Genomic DNA, 14,191 nt, shown 5'->3' with positions numbered 1-14,191 from the left:
TTCAGCGTTATGGGTCAGGATTTTACTTGAATTAGGCATTTTTTAATTTTCTGTACTGATTAGGCCTGCCTATCAACACCCATTCATATGCATTTACATAAATAGTAAAATTCAATACGTGGTATAACACCCCCCCCCCCCCCCCAAGAAAAACACACAACAACAACAACAGACAAACAAACAAACAACAACAACAACAACAACAACAAAATGCCACAAAATATCAGTTAAGAAATTCAGAAAATTACTTCATTATAAAATGATACACTAAACTGTATGTTTACGGATTTGTTATTTATGTATTTATTACTGTGTAAAATACGCTGACTCGAATGAATACTTATTACTTAAAAAGCTTGCTGGAGTTTGGCTTTTCCAAGTTTTAGTTACTTCCCTCTCCCTGTAAGGATGGCCAGTATGCAAAACTAATTTCTCCTCGCTGTCTCGAGGGCAAAGTATAATATACTGATTCAATTCAGCAAGCTTGGGCCACAGCCAGATATGTGAAGTGCATATTAAGAGATCTGTTTTATCCTGTCTACGGGATGTCAGTGCCTCTCTCCACCTTTAAGATATAAAATAATGAAAGTATCTGGGGTGACATACTTTATGAAGTTTATCTAGTAAAAAAGGAGAAAAAGGGCGGGGGCGCATGTTTTCATAGTTTCCATCTATGAATACTAATGGTACATTTTGGGTCTTTGTTTGTGTAGAAAGCCTCTAAGGATGGGACACCCGCGGTTGCCAGGGTAACGGGACTCCAGCTCAGGAATCCGGGGTGTTAACTAACTTATACTGGTCTGGATGCCATTAGTTAAACAGCGGAGGAAGCAGCAATAGCAACCTGCTGTAATATTTATTCAGCAGCACAGACGCTGCTGTTTTCCGTGTCCGTGGCCTGGTGTCCTCCGCACATAGAGAGGGGTCCAGCTTAAAAATGCCTATTAGCCTAAGTAATGAGTCTGTGTGCCCGTGCGCTGCTGCTGCTTCCAGTCAGTGTCAGTCAGACCATAAACAAAACCAATGCTGCTGTCCGGCTCCAAGCCACAGCGACGTCACGCGCGCTTCGGGGAGGGCGTCAGTGCGCCGTCACGGGCTCTTAAACGCTGTGTGGCGTGTTTGACCGAGTGGAGAGAGTTTGAGATCCCCACTTTGCAGAGCGCATGTGGACTGCCAGCCTGTCCGGGACTGAGCGCACGATGAAGACGAGCGACAGGAGGACAGTTTCCTTTTCTGATCTGTAAGATGAGAGCCCCGGCGCTGAGGCCGAAGAGTTCAGGAGGATTTGTAAAGGGAAGATTAACAGTTCACGAAGGAGAAATGTCCACAACTGCAACTCCAACCATCCCCTCCTTCCAGCTGACATCTGATCAACTCACAGTGGTCGCTGCGTCCTGTAAGTAAAGCTTTAAGGATGTAATTCGAGTAAAAATCGTTTCTTTAGAGGGAGACATTTGGATACAGCATTTGGATTTAATCTAGCCACACAGGCAGATAGCTATATATATATACAGGCTTTTAATGTCTCAGCTTTGGCTCTTATGTTTACCAAGCCCATTAAAAACAAGCTTAGACACTTGAGTTTGTCATTTTAAACACACCAGAGAAACTCTGACTGTAGAGATGGACTGACATTTAAAAACAGTGAATAAGCACATTTTTATTTAAAAAAAACTCATCACAGGCTTCAAATGTGCAAAGTGAGTGGAAAGAAAATGCACAGTGTCTGACTCAGTGTGATTAAGTGACTTCTCATTCTCTCCGGCTTCAAGCAGTTTCCTCTCTGGTGTTCTTCGTGGTTATCGTGGTGCTGCTGTCCATCATCTACCGCAAGGATCCTCAGTGCTGCAGACTGTTTTCCTATCAGGGGCCACATGCAGATATGGTAAGGAAAAACAAACCACATGGCAGAGAGTGTATGTGTGTGTGGGTGGGGGTGAGGGTGAGGGGGGACAAAAAAAACGCCCTGATGCTGAGTTTTGTGGGGGGTTTTCTTTGTAAGGTGATCTGTATGTTCAGTTTCTCAGCACAAACTGTTGAGATTACACTCAAAGACAGGCCGGCACGCAGACATTAAGGCGTGTCAGATTGAATTTGCATAGCGGCACAAACATGGCCTACAATAAACTTGATATGATCAGTGTCAGTCAGTGAATTTGCTCCGGTGGAAATAGCGCGCTGCCAGAAATATCTCTTGAGTGCTGCACTATCTCTCCAATAGAATTGGACAGAATTAGCACTGATGCTACTTCAGCACCATAGTGGCCTAATTAAATCACTGCAAATCAAATTTATTTTTTTTCTGTCCCAGCATTGGCAGGGTGAAGCAAATCAACCCAAGTCCTTGGGTCTGTTTTTAGCTTGTGTGTTAAAAATCATACCTACAAAATAACATAACTGTTTGCTCACTAAAGAGAAACACTTGACTATCCTCAGTGCTGCAGGTGCTGGTGCAGGATAAACTAAAGAGGAAATGCAAATACTCCCAAAGAATTATACTGTTTATTAGTCGTCTGTTTCCTTTTCCTGACCCGTCTCTCCCCTCCATTAGTCCCCAGGGGTGAGGTTTGAGTGTTATCTTTAGATTGCAGAGACACAACTCATGCCTCCCTCCTTCAACTGACAGGAAGCTGTCTGTTCAGCTGTGTCTTTAATGGAGAGGCTCTGTTGTGCCTGAGTTTAAGGAACTAACAGACTGTTTCACTTGTACAAAGTGGCCATGCTGACCTCTGCTTACAGCTGTACCGTGTTGCTGATAAGAGAAGCACATGATGGTTTCTATTTACCCACAGGTCACGTACAGTGAACTGCACGTGACAGATTAGAGAGTGATGAGTGTCGTTACAATTCCTGCGATTAATTGTGGTGAAAAAGAGGCTTTCACTCTTTTGACCACAAGCGAGAGAAAGTGAAGATTGAGCAACACACACACACAGGCGCTCTTTCATTGTGTTTCATGTCTTCGACTTCATAGTCACATACCTTTCCCTGCTTCAGTTTGCTCCATGAATAGTGGACCGACCCCACGGTGGGTGTTGGAGGTGGGGGGGAGACAAGAGGGACAATGGGAGCTCCTTTAGGCTGCGGCGGAGGAGAAAAAAAGCACACTGCTGCTGGGGTCCTCCCCCGACTTCGACACTGATTTTACACGGTTGTGCTTTTTTCTTCACGCTGGCTGATTCAATGGCAGGCGACAAAAGCTCCTCTCCTTTTTTTTTCCTTTTCTCTTCGACGTGGTGACGTTTCTTTCTTTTTTTTTATCCTCCCTCTCAAAAGTACAAACCAGTGAGGGGAAAATGACCTTTGACATCACCTTTTCTTGGTGCCATCTCTGTGTGTCTGTGAAACGTAATGAGGGTTATGGCAAAGGTCGACAGATCGCGTCACTTTGATGGTGAGTGATGTCATCGTTTAAAAAGGCCTGGGAAAATAATAAATCTGATAAACTGATGATATGTTGATGTGACCCCGTGTTAGTGCAATCTGAGCTGCCTTTGTTGCTTCTGTGTGAGAAGAATCTCTATAGTATTCGCAGCAACTGCTGTTTAGCTCATATCTCTTGTCCTCATGCTGGATCTAAATCTCAGTCAGGCAACAAATTGACTTTGTGGTAAAGGCGGCTCAAATGACATAAAAAGGCCATAATGTGTATTGGAGTGTGCTCCTTAACAGGTACCCGCCGGGGCTACACGGGCAATAGAGGGACGCTGAAAAGACCACACGGTGTGGTTTGTTGCCTAGGGACCTTGATGACACAGTAGGACATCACATTGTTCTCCACACAAAGGAGACTCATTTAGACGTGAGGCAATTACCTCGTTTTACTAACGGCCTTTTTTCAGGATTTCTGCACCTCATACAGTGAGACACTGACGGGTCTTGTTTTATAGGAGGAGGAGGCACGGAAATCTGAGGGTGGTCGTCTTATTGATTAGATAATTCATGGTACTGCTGAACCAGCCGGTGCACCAAAGTGACTAAACAAGGCATGAAAATTGGTCAATTGGGCTGAAGTTAGTGGTTCTCAGCAACAAGAACCAGAAAAATGCTTCACCTAGTTAAACTCTAAAGGTGAAATTCCAGTCCCGTGTTTAATTAATAACTAAGGGGTTTTTTTTTCCTGTCCCGCAACTTCTTGAATTTATTACTGTTTGTTTTACAGGGTGCTCCCTCTCAGTACTACAGCAGCAGGCAGACGCTGGTGCCATCTCCTTTTCTCGAGCAGACACAGATCACTGATGACAGCAGCACTCAGGTGAGAGAGCCCATCATCTGCTATTAAGCCAAACAAAGCACCTCTCTTCCCGTCTGTGTATGCTAATGGTTAAGGCAGGGCCTTCATTCACATGCACACACTCTATAATACACATAGGCCGGAAAGTCCTCGTCTCTGAAGTGAATGTTTCTGATGAGATTTATCCTTTAACGTGGGTATCTGGGAATAATACCCATCTGGGGTATATGATGGGGGAAATAATTATTTGATACCTGCTGAATTTGTAAGTTTTCACACTTACAAAGAAATGTGCAGTCTCTGATTTCTATATAACATTGTATATTATAATATATATATAATATACATATATTATATACAGAATATCCATCAGAAATCCAGTATTTAACACATTACATAAAAATAATAAACTGATTTGCATGTCACTGAGTGAGATAAATATTTGATCCACAAGCAAAACATGACGTAGTACTTGGTCGAATAACCTTTGTTGGCAAAAGCACAGCAGCAAAACGTTTTTTGTAGTTGGTTTTTGCCCACTCCTCTTTACAGAAGCTCTTTAAACTCATCCTTTGGGTTCTCGTCTAAGATTTTACATCCATTGGCCTCTCAATGTGCTGAAGCCATCCTGCACCCTTAGCAGAAACAGCCCCAAAGCATAATGTTCCCACCTCCTTGCTTAACTCTGGGGATGGTGTTTTCTGGGTCATACTCAGCATTTGTCTTCCTCCAAACATGGCAGGTCAAGTTGATGACAAAGACCTTTTGGTGTCATTTGACCACAGCCTTCTCTGAATTATTTAACCTATAGGTGTCTTCGGACGGGCCCGTACATGTGTCTTCTTGTGCAGATCCGTGTGGGCGCAGCAAGATTTCAATCCACTAGTGTAGTGCGTTACCAATGGTGCTCTTGGTGACTGTGGTCCCAACTGCCTGCCTCCTCCGGTATAGTTTTGGGATGATCCATCACAATTCTCATGAGAATGAGGGTAATTGTTAGTCATTTTATAAATTTTGCTTCTTGCTGACAGTGTTGTGGCTCCTCCTAATGTCCTCTGACAACTTTTTGGTCATGCCCGTGGTGGTGGAGAGGTTAGAATGGTAGAAAGTGATTATGTGGACAGGTTTGCTTTATACACGTAAAGAGCTGAGATGGTGAATGTCTGCAACTGACTGACTGATTGTAATTTGTATGTCACATGGCCACACAGAATTCTGGCTGGTTCAAATGCCTACTTCACTCATGCAAATCAGTTTATGTCTTTTATGTCATGTGTTTGGGGTTTTTTGTCTGGATTTTTGGTTGGTATTCTGTCTTTCTCCATTAAAATGAACCTAACCTAAAAATCTATTTCATTTAATTTCTTTTCTTTTCTTTCATTTCTTTTTAAGTGAGCAAATCTATAAATTTAGCAGGGCTCAAACACTTATTTCCCCCACTAAACTTCAGACCACTTTTCACAAATAACATAAAGACACCTGCTTCTTGTCCCACTGTGGTCTGTTTACGTCTCAGCAGGCAGGTCAGCTGTTCTACGTCGGCCTGCCCTCCAGCTACAGCCTGCCTGTGCTGGAAGGCCCCCTGCCGAGGCTCCCCTCCTATGAGAGCGTCCGAAAGAAGGACCGCCAGAGGCAGATCCACATGATGATCGCAGACCGTTTTGGTCTCAATGGACCCATTGTGACTGAGGTGGGGTACACTAGAGACTAAAACTGCATTACACAGTTTGGTATTGTTGTAAAGCCTTTGGAAATGTAGCCCTTCAGGTGGTTTTGTTAAGCATGGGATTGTGGGAGAACATTAAATCTCCAAAAAAAGTCGGCTTTTTATTGAAAGCCCTCATTTCTATTGACACAGTGGGTGGAGATAACAGAATGAGACTCTCTTTATTATTGTTAATAGAAAGATGTTGGCACACAATGTTGTAACAAGACCTTAGACTGCATTCAGAGCGCAGTAAACAGGATGCAGTATCAGCTCATCTAATGCCTGCTGCCGAATTGTGCTGGCAGCTGCGTTTCGAGGTTTTACCGTGTTGATCTTTCGCTTAGCTTCTAGTTCGCACAACGCTTGAGCAAACAAGGTAATGAGAAAAAGGAACATCAAACATAATTAAAGCCTGCGTTCTGAGTGCAAACAGTGCCCAAGAATGCAGCTTTGTGCTCCCATCTTCCACCGTTTTTTTCTACTTTGACCTCCTCTCCGTTTCTTTAATTAAACACCCCCTAGCATGACTGCTCATCACCAAAGCACATTCACACACAATACTCTTCTGTCATCCCATCACTAGTCACTGACAAACATTCCTCTACACAATCTGAACTCTATCTTGCAAGAGTTCAGATGATGGACCCCTTTATTTCCCCGCCTGCCCTGCGTGGCCCGAGGCAGGACGGCAGTAAAACTTTGCAGCCTGGTATGCGTGCGCGTGTGGTGCGGGTATCAAACGGGGGGCAGGGTTGTGGGGGTGCACTTGTCGCCTGAGGGTCCCCAAGCAATTAAAAGATAAGAGGACTCAGTCAGGAAGCGTGAATCTGCTAGATGTGATGAGAAAGATAATATATTTGGGGGAAAAAAGTAACATGTTCCAGACAGCCAGGATGGGGATGGATTAATTGGTAATGTAAATACAAACACGTTCTGCTTCACCACAGGGTCAGATTTCAGTTCTTTCAGGCCTGTGGATGCTCTCAGATTAACTCAGTCCTTCCGGATTGTTCGAGGACTTTTAATTTCCTGAAGAATTTTGTGGTCTGCAACCTCGGTGGCATTACTGTGCGCTCTCAGACAGCTATGGAGAACAGTGCCCTTTGGCAACTTGGGAAATGTTTCCCAAAAGTCTTCAGAAGTCTCATCACTGCATACAAAGGCAGCAGTATGACAGTAACATGTATACACGTGCATCTCATTACTGAATGATATTCCATGTCTTTCCTTAAATCTGTATTAAGATAGCAGCTGTAAACATAATATTACCACTTGATTAATGCTATATTATAATGACCATGGAGTTTGCATGTTCTCCATGTGGGTTTCTTCTGGGTTTTCCAGCTTCCCCATCCACAGTCCAAAGACATACAAATTAGGTTAACTGGTTATTAGGACATAGATGTGAATGTGAGTGCAAATGGTGGTCAGTCTCTCTGCGTTGTATTTAATTCATGCTACTCCAGTTGTATTTGTTTGTGAAAGTATTTGCCTACAGAAAGCTGACAAAGCAGGGTTTTCAACCACTGCAAACTTTTCTCTGAGCAGTCGACCAAACTATCAACTATGTGGTTGACAAGTGGGCCAGAATAGGGAAGGAGTGACAGCAGAGTTAACCAGGAGTGAGAGAAATGCGATCAAAAAAATACAGCAAGAAAAGTACCAAAAGTGGCCATTTCAGCTCCCTGTGTGTTATAATGGTGTGAAACCAGCCCAGTGAAGGAACAATGGGCTGGTTTCAGTCATTATGCAAATGTACTGTTTATAAGATTTGGGGAAACCTGCAGTCAGCCGAGACTGAAGAAGTCACTTGGATGAGTGACGAAACGTTTCTCCCACAAAACGCTATGTCCAGATGAACAGAATCAACTTTTGGAGATTTACTTACCTGGATGATTGAACATGCATCAAGACGAAAGCAAAATTATGAATTCCTGAAGTCCTGAATAAGTCGGAAATCTGAATTTCTGACTTCCCAGTCAGAATTTGAATCTAGAATGTTCCTTCAACTTGGATTTCTTACTTGGAAAGACAGAATAAAAAACAAACAAACAAAGTATTATGCTGTATTGCCAGTGATACAAGAGTTAGCTAACTTAGCTAACAAATCCTGTTTTTACTTGCTTTTGTTCCGATATCTGAGTTCGAAGGTATCTAGAACACGGTGGAACACCAACGACAGCACAATCTAGAGTAGGGCACAGATTAGTTGTACCACATGTTTCTGACATTGCCGCCATCTGACTGCAGGCAGCTGGGCAGTCTGAGCTGCCCTAAGCTGCCCAACGACTCCCAATATGCCACAGGTGTCGAACTCCAGGCCTCGAGTGTCCTGCAGGTTTTAGATGTGTCCTTCATCCACAGCTGATTTAAATGGCTAAATTACCTCTTCAACATGTCTTGAAGTTCTCCAGAAGCCTGGTAATGAACTAATCATTTGATTCAGGCTTGTTGACCCAGGGTGATATCTAAAGCTTGCAGGACACCGGCCCTCGAGAACTGGAGTTCGACACCCCTGCAATATGCTGTCACCATTGAACTGTCATTTCCCATTAGCCCTACGACAGACTCATGATCTGTCCAATCACAGCTAAAATAGGCTCCAGCTCCACCCCACACATCCCGCAAACCTGAATTGGATAAGCAGAAATAATGAATAGATGTCAGCAGCCTATTTTTTCACTCTGCAGAGATTATGTTACATTAGCATTTTGAGTCTGAAGAGCTGATTAAGTTTATTTTTCCATTAAGTTCTGTTAAATGCTTATCTTGGTCCACCTGCTGGCTGCTAACTTTATCTGAATCAGAGCAGTTAACCTGTGGATCTGAACACTCCACAGACCCTTCAGTTACTTGCTAATTTTAAACAATTAGCTATTCTGACCGACAGTTCAGCTCATAGATGTTCGTGTAATATTTAGTGTAAAATCTCTTCTATCTTTTTCCCCCATCTCCTACAGCCTCCTCCAACATACGAAGAGAGCATCCGTCAGTCGGTGGAGCTGCCGTACGACATCCTCTCATCCAGCCTGGACGTCCCCTCTGCTCAGAGTTTCTACACCAACACTAGAGCCGTCGTTCAGACTGACACAGCGCCTCCAGCTAACTTTGAGGCCGCCGACAACACCGTCCTATCCATGTGACGCCGATCAAGCCATCAAGCTTTCTGGTGAATGTGAAGCAGAATTGCGATATTTAACGTAACGCAGATGCAGTTACTAAATCGACTGGATCCTTAACACTTGTGTACAAGATGATTCTGATACCTCAAAACTGACAGAGCTAATGTTGATCATGAGCTGGAAGGCAACCATACGAGGAGCCGCACACCCTGCAGGGAAGGACACGTTTGAATGTTAAAAATACTTTGTGACATTTACTGTGCTCTACCGTGCCCGTGAGTTTGAAAACAGAAACACTGAATACTCATAAAACTAAGGTGGCTGGCACATCTCGAACAGGAGAGGGCAGAACTGAAACATACCAAAAAAAGGGAACGACTATTTACTTTGTTGGTTACAGTGACGTGTATTAAATTCTGTTAATGGACTTATGTTTTCACAGTTAGCTCTTCTCATTTATTCTAATGTCCCCGAACTGGAAACCTCATTGTGTGGTTTTTAAAGAGGTCTGTTTGTTTAGTAGCTGCCGCAAAGCGGGCTTCTTTACCCCGCTGAGGCGATGCAACGCTGCTCTAGCTTGAGAGGGAGAATAAAAAAGGTGCTAATGAGAGTGCCTTTCATGGAATCGAAACTAGACATTCATTACAAAACCTTTGTCTTTACCCCATCTTTTGATTTTTTTCTATTTACACACCAGATTTTATGTCTTAATGTTCTGTGCGTTATTTTCTCTTACTTTCCATGTGCACGAGTCGTATGTTTGCCCTGCATATGTCTCGTACTGTATTTATTGAAGAAAGATAACTGACATCTTGTTATTTCTCTGTGGAAACAAATGTAATAAATACTTTTATTGCTTTGTTCGTGAATGTTTTTCATTACACAGCCGCAGTTTATGTATGTGGACCACATCCAAACCACTCACAGTGAGGTAAGATTTTATATGCGCGTTTCTGAGTGCATGTTGTTTTGAAAACAAAGGACAAATCAGGAAAATTTCATGGGAGATTGTTGTCTAATTAGTATTTCCCAAACTAATTTCCATGAATTTTATTGAATTCTGGAGTTCAATAAAAACTGGAATATTTTCAGTTTTTAGGTCCTAATATTCAAAAACAACTTCCTATGGCGAAACATTCCCATTATGGAAAAATAATGACCAGTCTTTCGTTTTTATTGTAGCTTCACAGAGTGGAAAATCCTGAAAAAAATTACATAAAAGTTATAAACTGACTTTTTGTCATTGACTTCAATAAGGATTTGATACTCTATGAAGCTTGGTGAGAAGGCGACAACTGTTGGTGTCATTATTCAGAAATGGAAGAAATATAAAATGAATTCAGGCTCTATGCAAGATCTTGCCTCAACAGTGATCAGCCCAAAAAGTAAACAGGTGGAGCTTGTTAATGATCTGAAGGCAGTTGGACCAAAGTACACCACTAGTAAAACACGACGCTTTATTAAATTGAAATCTTGCTGTGCCACAAGGTCTACCTGCTCAACAAGACACGTATACGGCCCCGTCTTAGCTTTGCTAGTGAACATCTAAATAATTCAGAGAAGGCTTGGGAGAAAGTGCTGTGGTCAGAAAATCGACCTCTTTGCCATCAACCTGACCCAATACGTTTGGTGGAAGAGGAATCCTGAGTGTGTCCCAGAAAACACCATTTTTCCAAACCTGGTGACCAACTACGAGAAACGTCTTACCGCTGTGTTTGCCCACAACGATTTATCTACCAATACTAGATCATGTTTTGCTTGGGAATCAAATTATTATTTCCACTCAGTGACATGAAAATCAATCTATAACTTTTATGTAATGTGCTTTTTTCTAGCTTTCTGGTTGTAGTAATATGAACCGCTACTGAGTTCCACCATATCAGTGAATTACTGTTTTCTTTATATCACTTGTTTTCACCTTTGGCAATATAAAACTCCTTTCTGCTGCAGATCGTGTTCAATGATTATGTCGACTGAACTGTGTTTCATTCCATATAATACATGCAGTAATCTTGTCTCTAGGATATTTAATTTAGATCTCATTGATATTAGTTCTGTAAAAGCACTGCAATAAAGAACCGGCAGCTTTATTTTGCACTACCTGCAAGGTTTTATTTCTATTGCTGAAGCACTTGAGGGGCTCACACAAGAACAATAAAGCTGAGGCAGAACTAATGCAACCAAAGCATCAAGTCTGAAACTCTTCTGACCACTGACAAACCTTTAGCAGTTTACTTGCAATATCTCCTGCACTTCACCTGGAGTACTATTAACACTCAGTCTATGCATTTGTGACTTAGCAACATCTAATACCTGTTTATTAACCTTTTACAACCTTCAACTACTTATTTAGTATTTCATTTATCAATCGATGGTTCAGCTGCATTGTTTAGTCATCAGGAAACACTGATGACTTCCATTTGTATTAACAATCCGAGCCATTGTTAATACAAATGGAAGGTCTTAATAAAGACTGAAAATTACACAAAATATCTAGCTTGAGGTATTCCATACCTTACATTCACTATACTGACAAAGGTATTCAGTCACCCATCCAAATCATTGAATTCAGGTGTTCCAATCACTTCTGTGGCCACAGGTGTATAAAATCAAGCATCCAGACATGCAGACTGCTTCTACAAACATTTATTAAAGGATACATCGCTTTCAGGAGCTCAGTGAGCTTTAGAGGTGTACGGTCATTGGATGTCACCTGTGGAACAAATCCACTCGTGAAATTTCCTCACTAATAAATATTCCACAGTCAGCTGTTAGTGGTATTATAACAAAGTGGAAACAACTGGGAACGACACCAACTCAGTCACAGAGTGGTAGCCCATGTTAAACCACAGAGCGGGGTCAGCAGATGCTGAGGATCATAGTACGTTGAGGTCGCCAACTTTCTACAGAGTCAGTCACAGACATCCAAACTTCACGTGGCCTTCAGGTTAGCTCAAGATCGGTGTGCAGAGAGCTTCATGGAATGGGTTTCCATGGCTGAGCAGCTGCAACAAAGCCTTACATTACCAAACACAATGCAAAGTGTCAGGTGCAGTGGTGTAAAGCATGCCGTCACTGGACTCTAGAGCGGTGGAGGTGTGTTCTCTGGAGTGACGAATCATGCTTCCCCATTTGGCATTCTGATGGACAAGTCTGGGTTTGAAAGGACAACACTATTTGTCCGGCTTCATTGTACTAAATGTAAAGTATCAATCAATCAACTGATTTCACTGCAGACTTCAAAAGACATGCAAATGTTTTTGTGAAATCATCACTGGGAACTTGTTGTTGTATTTGATATGACTGTGTGAATTAGATAAATTTAGCTATTTTATTATTTCTTGTATTGTTGTAATTTTAATGTTTGTCCGGAACAGATCTGCCTTGTAAATGAGACATTGAGTTTCAATGGGACAACCTGTATAAATAAGGGTTAAATAAATTTTTTTTTAAAAAAAGGTTTGGTGGAGTGGGGATTATGTTCTGGGATTGTTTTTCAGCAGTTGGGCTTCAGGCCCTTAGTTCCAGTGAAACATGACTGCACACCAGTGCACAAAGTAACATCTATAAAGACATGGATGAGCGAATTTGGTGTGGAAGAACTTGGTCTGCGCAGTCCTGACCCCAACCTGAGAGAAAACCTTTGGGGGAAATTAGAGTGGAGACTGCGAGCCAGGCCCATCTCGTCCAACATCAGTGTCTTACCTCACAAATGTTCTTCTGGGAGAATGTTCAAAAATTCCCATAAACACTTCTAAACCTTGTGGAAAGTCTTCCCAGAAGAGTTGAGGCTGTAAATCCATATTAAACTTTATGGATTAGGAACGGGATGTCACTCAAGTTCATTTGCGTGTGAGGGCAGACGAGGCAAACTTTTGACAATATAATGTGCCTTTTTAACAATAGACAGCCGTTACACAGTAAATCAAATGTTACGGTGATACATGTATAATCAGAGGCAGCAGTTTAAGCTGATGCTGAGATGACAGTGAACTTCCAGTATGCAAGGATTAAATCTAATATATCTGCGCTTCAAGTCTTGCAAGTGTGCCCTTAATAGCAGAAATGATATCAGGTTTATCAGATTTAGTTAGTCTGTGTTAGAGGTCTGCATTCCCGCGGCGGGACCCGACCAGATTTCTTGCGGCGCGGGAATAAATTTCCAAATAAAATGCGGTAGCGGTCGGTAACTCTGGTGTAATTTGAACGGGAGCGCGCGGTCTGAAAATATAGCGTGCCCGACATTTTTTCGGAACAGCATATCTGTGATTTCCTCATTCTACGCCTGTTACACGCACTGAGCGCATGGATCAGTGCTTTTTGCACGTGCATTTTACTTGCACAGTCTGTGACTCTGTGCGCGCATCACCTGCATCAGAGCGCGCTTTACCAACATGGCAGAGCAAACTGAAGATGCAATTTCCTTGAAGGACGTTCAGCTGGGATTAGACAACGGTCAGTTTACTTTAAGGAAACCCACATCAGGCAAGTCTGATGTATGGGAGTCTTTTTCATGCGTCATAGACGCAAATGGAAAAAAATTACCCTTTGTACAATGCGATAAATGCCTCAAAGTTTTACCTTTTTGCAGTCACAAGACTGGAACCTCAGGTTTAAGGCGGCACTCATGTCCCATCACAAAGGGGCAAACAAAACTGGCATTTACTAAATCTTTGCTGGTGCCAGAGAAGTTTAAAAAAGAAACCAGAGACAAATGTGTTCAGTTTGTTTGCCAAGACATTCGACCGTATGATACCATCTCTGGAAAAGGCTTCACACAGCTGGCCCAACATTTGGTCGACACAGCAGCAAGAATAGGAAAATTCGATGTCTGTGAGATACTACCACACCCCACAACGGTGTCAAGAAATGTTGAAATGAGGGCTCAGAGTCTACGTAAACATGTTGTGGAGGAAATCACTGCAACAATATCGAAGTTTGGATGCGCTGTTACAGCAGACATATGGACAGAAACATATCGAAAAACGTCCTTTTTGTCTGCAACCATCCATTACGTTAATGAGCAATCTGAGCTACATTCAAGAGTGCTTTTTGCTGCCCCTTTTGACCCAAGCACCTCAAAGACAGGTGAAAACATTCGAAGGCACCTGCTGCAGAATCTCAGAG

General features: G+C 42.4%; 1 protein-coding gene across 3 annotated transcripts; it reads left to right on the top strand.

Moving 5' to 3' along the window:
- The first annotated feature begins 766 nt into the window (after positions 1-766).
- Positions 767-9,927, top strand: LOC146711117 (uncharacterized). Of its 3 annotated transcripts, none has more exons than XM_085453826.1 (5): positions 767-1,396; positions 1,776-1,885; positions 4,163-4,255; positions 5,751-5,924; positions 8,903-9,927. In XM_085453826.1, the coding sequence occupies exons 1-5, from the start codon at positions 1,246-1,248 to the stop codon at positions 9,083-9,085; spliced, it is 711 nt and encodes a 236-aa protein (XP_085309952.1). In that variant the 5' UTR covers positions 767-1,245; the 3' UTR covers positions 9,086-9,927. The 3 variants fall into 3 exon arrangements, with proteins under 3 accessions (XP_085309952.1, XP_085309953.1, XP_085309951.1); XM_085453827.1 differs by having other exon boundaries at positions 1,773-1,885; positions 5,754-5,924; XM_085453825.1 differs by having other exon boundaries at positions 1,773-1,885.
- The last annotated feature ends 4,264 nt before the right edge of the window (positions 9,928-14,191 follow it).

This window comes from Copadichromis virginalis, linkage group LG4 (assembly GCF_057382275.1).
Source record: "Copadichromis virginalis isolate Kocher_CV1m ecotype Utaka linkage group LG4, C_Virginalis_male_GT1.1, whole genome shotgun sequence".
NCBI classification, from domain to species: Eukaryota; Metazoa; Chordata; class Actinopteri; order Cichliformes; family Cichlidae; genus Copadichromis; species Copadichromis virginalis.
Note: the sequence above shows the minus strand (reverse complement) of the source record. Positions and strands in the feature narration are given on the sequence as shown.